The sequence below is a fragment of the Zonotrichia albicollis genome, unplaced genomic scaffold (genome assembly GCF_047830755.1).
Source record: "Zonotrichia albicollis isolate bZonAlb1 unplaced genomic scaffold, bZonAlb1.hap1 Scaffold_83, whole genome shotgun sequence".
Classification (NCBI taxonomy): domain Eukaryota; kingdom Metazoa; phylum Chordata; class Aves; order Passeriformes; family Passerellidae; genus Zonotrichia; species Zonotrichia albicollis.
The window spans coordinates 4736711-4753677 of record NW_027428460.1 but is presented as its reverse complement, the minus strand read 5'-3'; the positions used below and the strand labels follow the sequence as shown (position 1 = coordinate 4753677).

The 16967-nt window shown below is 53.0% G+C and overlaps 2 protein-coding genes across 2 annotated transcripts; both read right to left on the bottom strand.

The window, feature by feature from the left end:
- Positions 1 to 379: 379 nt before the first annotated feature.
- Positions 380 to 12416, bottom strand: LOC141728050 (hydrocephalus-inducing protein homolog). Its single transcript, XM_074534350.1, has 9 exons — positions 12409 to 12416; positions 12073 to 12140; positions 9708 to 9940; positions 8109 to 8209; positions 5937 to 6126; positions 4987 to 5078; positions 4298 to 4400; positions 2716 to 2942; positions 380 to 865 (listed from the first exon to the last, which is right to left on the bottom strand). The coding sequence occupies exons 1-9, from the start codon at positions 12414 to 12416 to the stop codon at positions 562 to 564; spliced, it is 1326 nt and encodes a 441-aa protein (XP_074390451.1). The 3' UTR covers positions 380 to 561.
- LOC141728066 (hydrocephalus-inducing protein-like) lies at positions 10932 to 16122 on the bottom strand. Its single transcript, XM_074534386.1, has 2 exons — positions 15992 to 16122; positions 10932 to 14551 (listed from the first exon to the last, which is right to left on the bottom strand). The coding sequence occupies exons 1-2, from the start codon at positions 16100 to 16102 to the stop codon at positions 14348 to 14350; spliced, it is 315 nt and encodes a 104-aa protein (XP_074390487.1). The 5' UTR covers positions 16103 to 16122; the 3' UTR covers positions 10932 to 14347.
- Between the last annotated feature and the right edge of the window lie 845 nt (positions 16123 to 16967).

Here is a 16967-nt window from a genome sequence, read left to right as displayed (position 1 = left end):
AATACCCTCACAAGAGTGAGCTGTTTCAACATCAGAACATAGGAGCCTTTTTTAAATGAACGAAAAGGGGGAGATGTCATAGAACAGTAGAATAATCATAAAAGAAAGGTCTTTTGAAATCAGGCCTTGTTCTGCCATATTAATAGCTGGCCTGTCATCTCTTCTGAGTGCAGCTAAGCAGTTACAAGTTCCCATGTGAAGCTATTGCAAGAATGAGACTTTGTGACCAGTCTATTCTGAGGGTGAAAAACAAATGCACCTGCAACAACAAGGGATTTCTCCCATGAGACTCAGTGAAGAGAACAGGTAAACAATACAATAGAGAGATTTGATGCACAAGTAAAATCTCTTTAATTAACCAATAACAGAATAACTGGCAAGTAATCTATGAACTAACTAAAGTTGCACACGAAGTCTTTCAAACTTTGTAAAATGAGTTGTGTGAATAAAAAATGAAGAGTTCTCCATCTCGTCTGGGTCTTCTGGGATTTCAGTTCCCCCCTTCTTTGAGGCTTTGAGTTCCCTCTTCTTTGGGGCTTTGGGTTCCTTCTTCTCTGGGATTTAGGGTTCACACTTCTTTGGGGCTTTGGTTTCCTTCCTCTCTGGTGTTCTGGTTTCCTTCTTCTCTGGAGCCTTGATTTCTTTCTTCTCTGGGATTTTGGTTTCCTTCTTCTCTGGGATTTTGGTTTTCTTCTTCTCTGGGAGTTTGGTTTCCTTCTTCTCTTGGGTCTTGGTTTTCCCCTTCGCTGGTTTTGGAGGTTGCTTCCCTGCAGAGACACTCTTCTTTTCCTTCTTCTGCCTCTCTTCCTCCTCTAGGGCTTTTGCCTCCTCCTCGACCTTTTGAGTTGGCTCCTTCAGCTCCCTTCTGCAGACAAAATAGGAAACATGGCTGAGAGTCCCACCAGAACCTTGGGCTCCCTAGTCCTGGCTGGCCCTGCACTTCATTCCTTGACCCTGAGGCCATTTCCGTGAATTCTCCTGAACCCACAGAGGCTGGGAACATCCCAAGTGAGGGCATTGGTTCAAGGGGACCACCAGGACCAGCCAAACCTGAGCTTTGCCATCATAAGGTGTTGGCTGTGCAAGCTCCCTCTGAAGGCACAGCCAGACCCCTCCAGCCCCTGCCAAAGGCTGATCCAGCAGCTCTCTGTGCTGGTGCCTGGAAATGCCCTTTGTCTCTTGGCTTCCCAGTTTAAAGCAGAGCACAGATTGCTGACATCTGCTTAGCTCTCCTACAGTTCTTACTCAGCTCATTCAGCCCCCTTCTCCCTGGGCATAGCTGAGGCATGATTTTAAAGAGGTTCAGATTTCAGCTGAGGGTTAGAAGCAATTCCCATTGATCAGGATGTAGGTTAGATAGGCAGACCATAGGTTAATGATTATGAGATGCTTAAGCTGGAGCTGATTGTTCTATTGTTTACCATTAGGAGCATCTTTCTAGAGGGAAGTGGAGGAAGTGAACTGGTATAAGAACATCTTGAAACCAGTAGAACAATGGTTAGCACCTGGGCTTGATGTCAATCAATCACTAAGTTGGGGACCTTGGATGGTGCCAGAGGGTCACAGAGACCTGATAAAGACATTCCTGACTTCATCCCTAAGACAACTGACCCACTTCGAGACCATTGACCCAGTTCAAGGGAAGAATTGCACAGGAGTGAAGGACCAATGACCTCATTTGAATACAGAGCAGGGATGGGAGGTGCTGGGGTTGTGCAGATGTATTGTATGTAAGATCTTGGGAAATAAAGAGGGCAAAGAATCTTGGACAGAGCGGTCACGCCTTTTAGGGACAACTTAGGTGCCGCCCACTAGTGTTAATAAACATCCCACTGTCTAACTTTAATTAGTTAGAGAGTCTCTGTCCGTGATCTTCAGTTTTAACGACTCCTAGCCTGCTCCTTCATGAGAACAATCCTATCAGTCAGAAAGCAAAGGCTGCAGGAACTCCTCTCCTGCAAGACAGGCTCTTGTCAGCCAGATTTCCTGCTGGAACCCAGCTGGGACCAAGCAAACCAGTGCTGGCTGCCATGGAAACCATTGGAAGCAGCCTCATCCATCTCCTCCCCATGAAACCAACTTCAGCCTGGCCTGAAGAAGTCCTGCTGCACAGGCTGGCTTTAAGCAGCCTCCACTCCCAGCTCCACACTTGGCCTGTGTGTCCTGAGCTGGCTGCCTTGCTGGAGCTGAGCTTCTCCTATGCTTGCCTACTGCTGCAGCTGCAGGGGAGCCTAAAGGACAGGAGCCTTTCTGGCTGCCGTCCCACCATAAGGAGAACCCTGGCAGATCAGCAGTGCAAGGACTTCATCTGTGGCAGGAGCAGGACCCAAAGCAAGGTTTGCTCTGTGCCCCACGCCTGCCCATACCACAGTCCCACTGTTTTGGTGAAGAAGGCAGATGATGAAGAAGATGCCACTCAACACTATGGACTTTCAGACACCTCTAGAGGTGGTGCCAAGGCAAGCCCAGAGCCCAGCTCCCTGCAGACAGCAGCTAAGCCAGCAGGGCTCAGCACTCAAATAGAGAAGAAGATGTTCTGTCTCAACAGAAGAAGGTCCTTCCTCTCTTGGCAGCCAGGGAGCTCAGAGTGGCCATCCCTGTGTTGCTGCTGGCCTTTGCTGTGCAGCTCCTCTGAGCTCAGAGGCCTTGGAGCAGGGAAGCCCTGCAGGGACAATAAACCATGGCAGAGCAGGAACCCACGGAAGGCTGACTCACCTGTCCCTGAGAGGGGCCTGTGAGCCACAGGTGATCTCCCAGGGGCTCAGGGAGGAGCTGACACGTGAGGCTGCCCTGGGCACCAGCACCTCGGAGGTGGAGCCTCCCTCCACGTGGCACAGCTCCGGGACATTGCAGGTGGTGGTGAGGTGGCCAGAGACGGTGGAGGAGACCTGCTGGCTCTCTCCTGGCTGCAGCACACCTGGCAGTGGCAGGTTGCTGAAAGCCTGGATGGAAGACAGGAGAGATTGAGGTGTTGAGCATGGAAATGGAGGCAGAAGAGCATCTTGGAGCAAAGTGCAGCTGTAGCCAGAGGGGCCTATTCCCCAAACACTGCCAGAATCACCCTCACCTCATCCTGCATCCATGCCACTGACCAGTGCAGGGACCATGGGGAAAATCTTCTCCCATACTCACGGGTCAATGCATTAATTAGTACATGACATGAAAGTGAACTGGGATGGCTCCTGGCAGTAGAAATTCTCTCTGATGCCCAACTTGCCTTTAAAAAGTTTCAAAACTTCCTGCTTTTAGAAAAGGAGGAGACTCAGAGTGAGAGCTCTTGGAGCTGAGGGAAGGAGTCCAGCCCAGCTCATCTGACTCCTGAGGCTCTTCCCCTGTCTCTCTGATTTAAATGCTGCTTTCTCAAGGTGCTACAGCAAAAGCTCCTGCAAAACTTTCCTGCGGAGCACCTGAGGAGTTCCAGGGGTAGCAGTGCCCTCCACAGGTGCCGCACAGCGTCCTTGGGCAGCCCTACAACGTGTCCTGCACGGCCTCTCCAACAAGCAGCTGCTCCAGCAGCACTTTGTGATGGGCCTGCAGGGATGGGAGGCCCCTCTGTGGCCAATGCTGAGGGCCCCCAGTGGCACTGGCAGCTCCAGCCCTGCTTGCCACACTGACAAGGGGCAAGGGAGACAGATTCCCTCTTGCCTTCTCCGCTCCCAGGGGAGTGTGAGCCACGTCCAGGGAGCACCTGAATCCCTCCAAGCCTCGAGGGAGGCGAGGGTGCTCAGGAGTTGGTGCTGGAACCCAAAAAACAAGCCATTTTCTATGCTGGGAGGAAGAGACAGCCCCCTGCAAAGTCTCCCTTTGTCAGACAGCTCCAGGGCCAGCAGTGCAATAGCAGCTCTGGGTGAAAGCAGAGCCCTGCAAACAGGGAGTCTGGCTGCCTTGGGAAGAGGCTCCATGGAGATCAGGATCATCCCAGCTTGCTCTGGGAGGGAAGCTGGAGGTGTTACCATGATGATGCAGAGAAAAGCCTCATCTTACATGGGGAAGGAAGCAAGACAAAAAATCCCACACTCAGCACAGGCCTGTAGGATCTGAGTCAGCTTCTCCAAGGAAAACTCTCCTATTTCTCCCTACCCCTCAGCCCATGTCCGTCCAGCCACTGGCCCTGCTGCCCAGCCCACTGTCAGGGCACAGCACAGCAGGGCAGCAAAAAGGGAGCTCAGCATGAGCAGGACTTGGTGCTGGCAGGCTGGGGAGGCAAAGCAAGCAGTAGGTGTACAAGAAAATCTATCTCTGCTCCTGAAGAGTGGGTAAAATCCTGCACTTCTTTCAGGGCTCTGGCTGCCTCCACCTTTCCAGTCCTGAAGTGCCTCCATCGAGTTGCCGGGGATTCCAGACTGGTTCTCCTCTCCTTCGGTGGCTGGGGTTTGAATTTAAGTGGGTGGAGCTCATCTCTGGAAAATAAATAACTATGAACAGGGACCTGCAGTGGGAGGGAGGGACACCTGCACGAGCAGCTGCTGGCCAGGATGCAGCCCCTGGCTGAGTGCTGGCACGTTGAACTGAGAAATGGTTTAATCCAGCCCTTCCCAATCCAGGCTGGGGCAGGTCTGTTCTAAAGGCAGCCCAGGGATGACACTGAGGTGCTGCAGCAGCTGCAACTGCTTGCATTGAGCAACTACAGAGGACAGGCATTAACACCCAGTGGGGATGCAAAAAGCACAGTGGGAGAGGAAAAGACAGAGAAGGCAGCAAAAAGGTGAGATTTGAGACACCGAGGGGCAGACCCAGCCAGTGCCCAGCCAGCACAGCCCACCCAGTGCCCAAGGCCAGAAACTCTGCAGCTCCACCAGGGATTTATCAGGAATGTTCCCCTGACACCGCTGGGGGCTTGGTTGACATTTTCCAACACTCCCAGGTGACTCAGGTCGCATTCCCCATCCATCCCATCCATCCATCCATCCATCCATCCATCCATCCATCCATCCATCCATCCATCCATCCATTCATCCTTCCACCCATCCTTCCATCCATACATACACAGGCTGTGGTGCTGAGATCCTGCCAAGCTCTGCCGGCCTTGGGCTTGGGGAGATTTCTGCCAGCCGTCCTGAGCTCCGTAATTGTGCTCTCTGTTCCAGGAAGCAAGCAAGAAAGATTTTAAAATCCCCAAAACAAACCACAACAGACAAACCTAAAAAACCTTCAACAGCTCAACCCTGCTCAAGTTATTTCTTTAGGGACAGCTACCACTCTCCAGCTGAAATGCTGGGCTTTTGGGGAAAAAGAAAATTACATGTTCACCTCCAAATTGAAAAGGATTAAGGTAAGAGAACCTTTCAAACTAAAAATTATTGGCCCAAAGCTTTTATTTTTGCAAGAAATCTCTAGGTAAGACCAGCATGACAGTTAAACAACTGGTTCTTCTGGTGGGGAGAAACCCTCCTCTTTAAGGGAAGCAGCCTGATAGTTAAAAGCAACTGTTTGGTCAAACTTCAGGCTCACTGCATTGCCTTTCCTTCCTGTTCACTGATTTACAGGCAGTGCCATGATGGCCTGGGTTCAGATGTTTGGTACCATCTAAGGAATTTGGCATTGCCATTTCCATATGTTTTAATCGAAGTTTCAGTCCTTTCAACCAGTCTTCAAATGCCAGCTTTCCTTTCTTTTACAGAAAGCTCAAGGTTCCTAGAAGACTTCTGACATCCTCTTTTGTGCTCAGAGAGATGACATTTTCAAACAGATGTTTCCAAAGTTAACAGCATTTGAAAGAATAATGAACTCAAATCCTCCTGGATTCCAGCTTAGCCCAACTCCATTCCGTGTCAGACACTGAGATTCCCACCTCTAAGGCAGGAGCTGTTTGTGCCCCCCATCCTTCCTGTCCTTCTCCCCAGCAGCCTGTGCCTGTTTTCCCCGGCAGAATCCCTGTCCCTGTGCACTCTGCCAGGAGCAGCTGCACACAGGCTCACATCTCCCCTTGCCCTCACCAGGGGGTTTCTCTCATCCCCGAACACGCCGATGAGAACGTCGGTGCGATGAGTGCCCAGGGCCTGCACTGCCACCACAACTGGGATCTCTGCTGTGCTCTGGGGCTGCACAATCCCACAGGGCTTGGGGCTGGAGTAGAGCACAGCAGAGTCCTCCTTGCGTTTCTGGAAGGGACACAATGAAATGCAGCTTCAGAGGGACCTCTCAAGAAACTTTAGGCTCCTTAACATCCACCACAACAGCAACTTACACACACCTTTAAAACTCCCCAGGGCAAAGGTCAAAGGCACAAACAAGATGCAAGAATTGTAGGCTTAGCACTCCCAGGGGATCCTGCAAGGAGGCTGCCAGCACAGGCAGTGGTGTCTGTGGGTGCAGCAGCTTTTCACAACCCTCTAAGATCTCCCACAGGAAAACACCCTGAGGACTAGAACATCAACTGTTTCCTCAGGAGCTTAAACTGCCTCCTAAAGTTTACACTTGGGTAGGATCCTGTTCTCAGCAGATCTTTAAGACTGAATAGAAAGCAGCAAGGTCTTATCCAAACCCTTTTTTCCCCTAATAGTCTCCTCAGGAATATTTGACAGGAGGAGGTGGATGTGATGCCAAACCTGGGGAATAAGCCCGTAGCAGCCAGGAAGGTGGCTGGGATTCCTAATGAGGATCTTCCTCTCATAAGGCACCTTCAGGTGGCACTCATCACACAGCAGCACCGGGGAGGACACTTGGAGCTCAGGAACGAGACATCTGGGCAAAGAGATGACCCCAGAACAATCAGAGATACTGAGAGAATGGAGAATGCCTACCCCCAATGATTGTGAAATGGAGCAGAACACATTGGTCACTGTCAAATGCACATTGAAGAGCCCTACAGGGATAATTTGCCTTCTACCTCTTCCCACTCCAACATGACTTGTCAAGGAGGGGCAAACCCTGAGAGGCAGCACCCAGAGGCTGCCTGGGGCCCACAGCTGCCTCAGCCCCTCCTTTGCCCAAGAAGGCTTGCAAGGACTCCTGGAACAGTCCGAGTGACCCACGAGCTCTGGGGGAGCCTTCCCAACAAGGATCAGTGCTCGCTAAGGCTCAAGGAACACACAGCTCCAGTGTCTCAGTAAAAATGACTCAACAAGGATCAGTTCTCCCTAAGGCTCAAGGAACACACAGCTCCAGTGTCTCAGTAAAAATGACTCAACAAGGATCAGTGCTCCCTAAGGCTCAAGGAACACACAGCTCCAGTGTCTCAGTAAAAATGACTCAACAAGGATCAGTGCTCCCTAAGGCTCAAGGAACACACAGCTCCAGGGTCTCAGTAAAAATGACTCCCTTCTCTGCCATGGTGCTGTTGCCCTGCCTGAGAACTCAGCTCTTTGCCCCAGCCCTGGAGGGCACGAGACAGCAGCTGCCCCACAGAGGGGCTGATCAGCCCCTGCCAGGCCCTACAGCTCCCTGGCTCCTTCACTGCACAGCTCCAGGCACTGCCTGGCCCCAGCTCCACCTGCTGTACACAATGGCAGCCCAGGCACTGCCTGGATGGCTCTGCCTGGCACAGGGAACAGCACCAGGGAGCTGCATCCCTCTGGGCATCACACTGACACCCACAGCAGCACAGCACCATGGAATTCTGCTGCAGCAACAACCACTTTTGCTCTCAACTCTGACAACATTAAAGCTCAAAATGGGAAGCACAGGGAAGGACAAAAACTGGAGCTGACCTGCCACATCAAGGGCTGGTTTCCCCTTATCAGACCTTGCCGTCCCAACTCTTGCTGGGAGCCACTTCTCCCCTGCCATGTGCCCTCATGGACAGAGCCAGAGCCTGACTCTCAGCAGCTGCTTGGTGTGGCCCAAACCAGTGCACGGTGCTCACAACCAGCACAACTCCACCTCTTGCAGCCAGAAGGAGAGGAGGCCCTCGGGAAATTTGTTCCACCTCAAGCACCAAAAACAAGGCCAATCAATGATAGCTTTCCTGGTGCCTTTAGAAGAGGGCCCAGGACCGTGCTGAGCTGTGAGCAAACGTGCTTTTCACCACGGGCTGCTGCCCAAGCACTGCTGTTCTCGTGTCCAGCTGGCACAACATGAGGGCATTCAGCAGCACTTCTCCTTGGCAGCTGCAGCCAGCACAGCCTGGGCAAGGCAGTGCCTGGGGGAGGCCAGGCAAGGGCTGCTACCTGGCTGTGATGATCAGGGCTGCCACTCCCTTGCCAATACCCTCCAGGTCCACCAGCAATCTCCAGTAGAAATCCATCACCGTGTTGGAGCACAGGGTCACCTGGTGGAAGAGAAGAACAGTCAATTCTTCCTTCCAAAAGCTCATTACCCACGGGTGATACCCTCCAGTTCCTGAGGGAGGATTTGCCCTTAATTCTTCTGCTGCTCCATGTGTAGAGCACAGTCTCAGGGTAACAAAAGCCTTCTGCCAATACCAGATTTGTTAAACACACCTTGCTATCAGGGCACAGGTCAGCTACATTAAAACATTAGACTACAGCTCCATGCACCACTGCATTCAAATTAAGGGGCCAATTTCTCATCTGACTACAAAAACATCCATGCAGAGGAAATCTGACTTGACCACAATGAGTTCAGCTTTACAGCAGGAGGCTGAGGGCAAAGTGTGGCCCAGCAGGTGCTGGGCAGTTCATGGCTGCCCTGGGAGCCTGAGTCCGGGCTGGCCCTGAGAACTCCGGCCCCACACCAGGAGTGGGGAACTGCCCCAGGGTGGGCATTGACCACAGGCAGAACCCTCAGAACTGCCCCAGGGTGGGCATTGACCACAGGCAGAACCCTCAGAGCCTCTTGCTCTACACCACAAGAGACAAGCCACCACAGGGACCAGGCAGAGGAGAAAGGAGAAGGATCTCTGTCTTGAAGTTCCACAGGAAAGGGTTTATTCCAAGCAAAAGGATCAGAGCCAAAAGAGCCCTGCACACTCCTGTGTAAGGAATTTTGTACAGACACAAAGCAGGGGGTAGATACAAACAGCAAACCGAAAGTGAATCCTCAGGGGAGCACTGAGGGGATTACATCAAGTGTCTGGAGCCACTTTGGGTAGGAGGGTGGGGAGGATGGCTCACATGGGTTAATGGGGCCTCCAGGAATAGGGGAATTCCAAAGGGGTGTTGCAGACAGGGATTGGCTCCAGGTTAAATTGGCAAAAAATTTGGGGAACAAAAGGGGCTGGGTTTGACAGCAGGGAAAGAGCTGGAACAAGGGGCAGGGAATGGCATGAGGGACAGCTTTGAGGGAGGGTAAAACCCAGGGGTAAACCCACTCGGGGAGAACACGGGGTACCAGAGAACAAACCACTTAAAAAGGAATCAATACAATAAATTTGAACCGCTACACATGGCTGCAGATGTTTTGTCTCCACTGGAGCTTCCTGCAGTGAACACAAATCATTCTGCTCCCCAGGAGGGGGGAAATGAGACCAAGAAGAAAAGCTCACTGCTTGATACAATGACATCTCTCTAACAGCCACCTTCTGCCCTCATCCTTGCTCTGCCCCATTGCAATCAAATCAATCGCTCTCAAAAACACAAGAATGGCTTCAGGCCTTGTAAGGTCTGTGAGCTCAGCATATGATTTTGGAAAGCAAACAGTGCTCCTTGAGGAACATCTCGAGTAAGCCAGCTAGCAGAGGCCTCCCAGCAGTGCAGATCTCTCAGTGCCAGGATGCTCCAAGCTGGCACCAGAGCTAAAGCCCTCCCACCCTGCAGTGCAGCTCCTGCCCTGGTGCTGCAGCAGCTGTGGCCGGGCTCTTGCCGTACCTCGATGTCCTGGTGTCCCTGGGGGAGGATGGTGCCTTGGCTGGGATTGATGGTGAACTCCCTGGGCTCCACATGGAAATGGATTCCCTTGCTCCAGGCCGGGTTGGTGTCCCTGCGGATCTGATCCACGCTGTCCACAGCCGGCTGCGTGCCATCGTCCGACATGCGGAGCTGGAACGTCAGGGGCACCGCGGAGCTGTTGGTGAGGCGGCAGCACTGCGTGTAGGGAAAGCCTGGCCAAGGACACAAATATCCATTCAGGCACCCAGCAGGGCATGATCCTGGGGGCAAGATCCTGGCAGGATCAAAGTGGGATTGGAGTTGAGCTCTTTATTATCTGAACTACAGCTCACCCAGAAGCTGCGTGAGGAATTATTCATCACTTAATTCCCTTTGACACAGATTGACTGCAGCCTTGAAAATGCCCACTCCTAACCCTGCTGAACGCTGCAAGCTTCTCCCTTTGTGATGGGGACAAGCTCCCTCACCTGCCCCAAACCAGCACCAGGTCTCTCTGAGTGATGAGTGTGCACCCAGACCCAGCATTTACTCTGAGAATTCAAGCTGTACAATTCCCTGCTCAGCCTGCCAACACTCCCACCTTTTTCAAGACATATAAAGAGTGAGTTGTCAGTGAGAAGAAGCTACAGCAAAAGAAAGTGAGGATGGAATCAGGAACTAGAATGTGATGCAAAGCACGCTACTGCAGCTTCTCTCTGCAGGATCCTTAAGGCATCTCTTGCTTTGGGCCAAACAGCTGAGCATGTGACAGCTCAGAGCCCACTCAACTGGGGCACAGCCAAGCCTTGCTTTGAGATTAGCAATTAGGAACCAGGTCCCACCTCACCCAACAAACAGGGACATCACAGCCTTGCTGCTCACTGAGAGTGCTGTCTGCAAGGGCTCACCCCACTTTGGCTCTGAGATTTGCTTTCCATCCTGCAAAGCCAGAGATACAGCCACTCATGGTGGGGATGTCCTGCAGAGCGCACAGAGCAGCCACAGCCTGCTCTGCACTGCACATCTGGCTGGGCTTGCCAGCTCTGTGGGGAGGAGACTTCTCCCCAGGCCTGCTCACCAAGAGCATCTGGGACACAGATGGGGAGAAAAAACAACTGCAGCTGCAGCCCAGAGCTTCTCTGTGCCCATCCAAGTGACCACTGCCAGCTCCAGCAGGGACTCCAGCAGGGAGGCAAGAGAGGCACAAAAAGGACAAACCCAGATGTCAAAACCTCCAACGAGACTGAGGCCAGCACATGCAGACAACAGTCAACAGGTACAAAGAAGCAAAGATACAACAGCTGCCTTCAGCCTAAGAGCCCTTAGGAATGAAATTGGATTCAGCAGGATCAATCTCCTGCTTCAGAACCATATTTCCATCTGTTGCCTATCGTGTTTCATTCCTTCCAAAGGCAACTTGACAAGTGTCTCCGTGGTGATGCAGGCTGAGGAAGAAGCAGCTCAAAAAAGGCAATGACTTTCCTTCAGAAGTTCATGAACTTCATTGCTCTGGCCTTAGGCTTGGCAGTGAATGTTGCCCTTGGTCTGGGAAGGGGGATAGGGGTTCTGGGGGGTTTTGGCCCTGGGCTGGGCTTTTCCCTTGGGGGTTTTTGGGAGTTGTGGCGTGATGCCGTGGGCGGCTGTGCAGTGGGAGCTGAGGCTGGGCAGGGAGCGGAGCTTCCCTTCCTCCCGCTCGGGGATCGCAGCTCGGCCGCTGCTGCCGCGGGAGGTTTGTGCTCGGCCGGGGCTGCCCTGGCTGCAGCTCAGCGCTGGCACCGACCCTGCCTGCCCTGCTGCTGTTGCTGCTGGGCACTGCCCACATTCCCCTGCCCTCTGGGGCTCTGCAAAAGGAGCATTTCCTCCTTCCCTTCCCTTCCCGCACCGGCTGGGGGGGATCCCTGCCCTGCCAGAGCCCACAGCTCCTCCTGCTGTGACCAGAACTCCACCAAAGGGGAAAAACAGGACTTGGCATCTGGGAAATGTCTGTTCTTGCCTTCTTGTCTGTGCTCTCCTGAGATATTCTAGCAAAGAACTGTTATTTCTTTTCCCACAGTTTTTCCTGGGACCCCTGTCATTTCAAAGGGATAATCATTTGGAGGGAGGGGCTCATCTTTCCATTGCAGGAAGATTCCCACCTTCCTTGGCAGACATCTGTCTTTTAAAGCAGCACAGAGACACCAGAAAATACTGCCATTCTATTCCTTGCTTCCATTGGATTTCACAATGGCAAAATGCCCCCTGAGGCAGCAGCAGCCCTGCAGTTCACAGCCTGAAGAGGCTGCTGGGGCAGAGCAGGAGCAAGGGATGCTTTTCTGTTGGAAGGCACAGATCCCTGAGGCTGTGTCCCAGCCCAGGGAACACTCACCAAAGGAGATGTCCCCGAAGTCGAGCTCAGCGAGGTCGAAGTGTAAACTCGGTGCAGTGACGCTGCCCCTGCAGGCCGAGGACAGAGCAGGCAATGGCTCGGTTAAAGGCATTGCAAAGGTCCGGCTGTCGTGGCTCGGGGGCACAAAACCTGGGCTCAGGGCACCCTGGGTTTCCAACCAACCCAGCCCCGTGTGCTCAGCACAGGGCCCTGGGCACAGGAGGCAGCTCAAGCCAAGGGGCAGCAGCCAACAACCCCTGATGGGCTCTGGGCACAGGGAAGGCAGGAGAAGCCCCTGGGTTGCTGGGGGTCCCATGAAGGACCCTGAACACACACCCAGACATGGCTCCGTGCCTCAATTTCCCCATCTGCAATGGCATGGACATAAGGTGTCCCCACAAGCTTCTGTAAGCAGCCCTTCCAGCCACAGCTTCCCTGCTTTGCTCCTTCTGAGCTGCAACTGCTGTTCCCATGGAGGAGCTTTCTCAAGAGAGTTTGACCCACAAAATCATTACAGACACTTTTCTGAGACATGAATCCAGGGCATTCCCAAACATCCTCTGAAAAGAGCAGCAACAATTCTACCCAGGGCACAGAAGAATCCTAAAGGAAAGGACCAGCTTGTCAGCAGTGCACCAGCTGGCACAGCCAAGAGCAAGAGCTTCAACAACCAAACTTGGCTGTCCTGAATCAAGCACAGCACCTCACCTGTCCTTGAACTCAGCAGACACACTCCAAAAGCCACCAACATCCACTGAAATCAGCACTTGAAGCTGCACAACATTCACCAGTTGATTTCATGGTTGATGCCAATCAGTGCCCACTCTGCCTTTTGGTTCAAAATCAAGAACCAGTGAACTGTGTCCTCTATTGTATTCACAGGACTGACCCTGGCTCTGCTCTGCACATCTCAACAAGAGACACCTGCCCCTGTCAAGGAGAAAGCTGCTGATGCAGAAACAGCCCATGGCCACTTTGGGGGAGGGACAGAGGAGAATCAATTATTTGATGGTGAAAGGTTCCCTCTTGAGTTCCAAATGAAAAAAGCAGCACTTTTTCTCCAAAAACAAAGGCAGAGTCATTGTTTCTCCACTATGGGCACACCTGCACACCACTTTTCTCTTGCTAAGGAATCACTTCCTTGTTCTTCTTTACCCATCTCCCTTATCTCATTGGCATCATCCAGTGCAGATTGCTTTCATTTCTTCACTGCCTTGAGCCAGTGCCTCCCAAGAGCAGCAGCCCAGCTCCAAAGCTGCAGAGCAGCCAGCACCAGCTCTCCTGCTTCCACTCCATTATCCTTCAGCACATGGCTCAGGCTGGCAGGGACAAGGCCTCACGCTGCTGTGGTGCTGAGCACTGAGCTCTGCCTCCCCTATGATCAGCCCTTCTCCCTTTGGCTGGGCCAGGATTGTCTCTTGCCATGGCACCAGCCCACGGGATGGTGCCCCAGTCCTTGGCACAGCTCCTGCTGCACAGTTCCTGACTCCCACATCAGCCCTTTGCTGGCTGTGCAAAGGAGGCACCAGAGCCCTCTGTGCACAGGAGCTGGGGGCACAGCTTGTGCCCCACAGCATGGCCATGAGAGGTGAGCTGAGGCTGCTGCTGCCCATCTGGCATGGATTATTCACACAAGGTTTTACAAACACTGCTAGTACTGCAGAATCAGCCAGGCTGGCCCATCTGCAAAGCCCTGGGGGCCTTGCTGGGTGTTCAGGTGGGATTGAGATCCATCCTCTCAATGAATCACTACTGCACCTGACAGGCAGAAAAGTTAAGGTATGGAGGGGGTTTTAAAAGGTTGTTTTCTTCTGCTTTTATAACTAAGTCCATTGACATGTTTGCTTTCTTGTATGGCATCTAAAGACAGGTCCATGTCTCCCAATGGCACCTTGCGATCCCCAGACACTGCTCTTGCTTTGAGCAGTGTGTTTGCTCAGATGATTTCCAGAGGTCCCCTCCAGGACCACTGCAAAGCCACGTGCCTGTGGCCTCCCAGAGAATGGCTCTGCTTGGCTGACAGTGCTGAGGAAGCATTTCAGAAGCTGCTTGTGCTCAGCAGGGTGCAAGCCAGCTCCCAACATGTTCCAGCAGCCTCCAGGAAATCTGGGACAGAGAAAGGTCCAAGGCCACTGAAAGCAAGAGCAGATGCCTTCCATCCTGCTCACTCCCAGCCAGGCTGCAGGGCAGCAGATCCGATGCTTGGTTCCTCCTGTAGCTCTTTCCCAACTCTGCTCTCACCCAAAGGTGTTTGCACAGGGACAGATGAGCTGCCTCACCTCTGGGTGCTCAGCTGGTACCGAGCTGCCCGGGCACCGACATTGCGCACCAGCAGAGTCTGCTGGGTGCTGACCTTGACTGGACACTTGGCGAAGTCCAGCTGGGCAGGGAAGTCCAGCACAGCTCGGGCACCAATGGCCCGAATTGGCACAACGATCCTCTCCCTGGCAGTCAGGCACACGAGCTCGTGGCAATAATCCTGCAGGAAAAGAAACTGGCTCAGCACAGGACATTTAGTGCCATCCCCATGGCAGAAGAAAAACCATTTCCTATACCACTTCAAGGGCATCAATTTACCTATTGCACCCTCAAATGAACAATAAGTTCTACTACTATGTCACATTTTAAAGGCACCAGTGCACTTTGCAAAATCTGTCTCAGTGGCATTCAGCTCTTGTGTCACTTGGGTCATACAGATAACAGCCCTAGGCCACCATCATTTTTACTCTAAACTTTAATGATGTTAAAGAATTCCTAAGCCTCTTCTAAGCAACATGGAGCTGGGGAACGCAGGACATTGCTCTTTAGGCTTCTATATTCCCACTGTCTGAGAATAGGACAAAGTGTTCCACTGACTCTAAGCAGCAAAAGGAAGAGGAGAAAACAGCTGCACCCAAAGACATCCTGCACCTCTGGCCTGGTGCAGAAACATCAGTTGGCTCACAACTCCCCTCTAACTTTGCCTGTCCAACCAAGTCAGGAGAAGAACAGTGCTAAGAGGTAGCAGGATGCTGTTGGAAAGGGCCTCTCTTTGTTTCCCTGCAAGGCTTCCTTCCTTCCATGCCATGCCCTCAACCCTTCTGTATGAACAAGCCTCCAGATCAGAACATGAACCCTCCAGATCCCAGCACTGAGATCAGACTTGCCAGGGCCTCAGCACTGCTGTGCAAACCTCCCCACAAAAGCACCTTTGGCACGGAATGGGTGCCAGCTGACAGAGCAAGGCCAGGGACGGGCATGAAGACAGAGCCCCAGCAGTGTCACTGCCATGGGCTCTGGGCTCACAGCTCTGCCTGCAGCTTGTACCTGCCCTGCACCAGCTCCTGCAGGCAGGTGTCCAAGTGCCCTGCAGCTAAGCAACCTCCTGCTGACCAAGGGCACCCAGAGCCCAGTGTGACTGTGCCAGGTCGGGGCTCACGGGCACAGCACATCCTCTGCCCTGGCCCTGCAGCTGTGCCATGCTCACTTGTGCTCTGGGACAGCACAGCTGCAAGGCTGCACAACACAGGGGGTGAAAAAGCACCGGCTTTGCTCCAGCCCAGGGGCAGGCAGGGAAGCTGTTGGCAGTCCAGGAAGGAGGAAAGCTCTCTGACCTCTTTGTTCCTCTGGTGTTTTCCATCAGAATGAAACCCCTTCCACTGGACCTAGAGATGGCCCAACATCTATCAACAGCCCTCTGTCATTTTCATCCTGTTTCCTGTGCATCTTCCCTTGGCAATGCTCAGCAATGTGCAGGGAGGGGAAGCAGAGCCTGTCAGGCCTGGCTGCAGTTCCTGCCAGCAGTGCCAAGGTGTGACTGGCTGCAGGCTGCCTGCCCACGCCTGGAGCCCAGCTCACAGCATGCAATGGGCTGCAGCCAGAGTGCAGGGCAAACAATGGCTGTGGAGATCATTGTGTGCTTTGGCCCCTCCGGCCTCACCTTGTTCTTGCTGGGGGTGAAGCGGATGCGCACGGGGGCAGAGGCGCCCGGCGGCACGGCACGGTACGCATCGCTGGAGCTCACCAGCTGGAAGTAAGGTGAGCTCTCCATGGAGACCTTCACCACGTGAAGAATCTGCAGCAAAGACATGAAATTATGATTTTGCCACTTGTGGAAACAGGATGAGAGGAGACCTGTCAATGTCCTGCTAACATCCCTCCCTTGCCCCTTTTCCAAAGCACTTTCAGCTGAGCAGGCAAAGGCACATCATTCACAAGGCTGAACTTGAATCCCTTCTCTCTGGCTCCAGCATTTTGGCCAGGGGCAGTAGGGCAGCGCCTGCTGGGAAGGAAGGGCCGAGCAGGTCAGCACCAGCAGGATGGAGACAGAGCACCTGAACCAAGTCACCTGCATATTCAACAAGGCCAAAAAACCTGCTGGCTTCTGCCTGCACACAGCCATGAAGTTGTCATGTTCCAGAGGGGGAATGTGCTACCTAAAAGCAAACCAGCCCACTACTGTGGGGGAAGGAAGAAATTCCCTTCTGGCAGATCAGGTTTGGGTAGGCACCTTCTGGGGATACAGTCAGGCAGGCAGAGCAGCAAGACAGGAGACCAAACACTGTGGTCTTACTGGGAATAAAAGCAAACCTGAAAAGCAAAAGGAGGAATGAATACAGCAAGACAATCCCTAAAACAAGGAGATGGCAAAGAGAATTTAAATGGGCAGTAAATCAGCAAGGAAGACTCATAAGACCATGAGAGCAACCAGCTTGCCAAAAGTAACAGAAACACAGACAGGCCGTGTCTACTGACCATGGGGCTTCAGAGGCATTTTCTGCCTGGAGAAACAGGACCAGCATTGACTGACAGTGTGGTTCCAGTATGCAAAGCCAATCTTGGCTCTCCAGGGCTTCCTGCTGCCCGTGCAGGCAAGCTGGGCTGCTGGGCATTCCTGCCTGCAGCCAGCAGGCCAG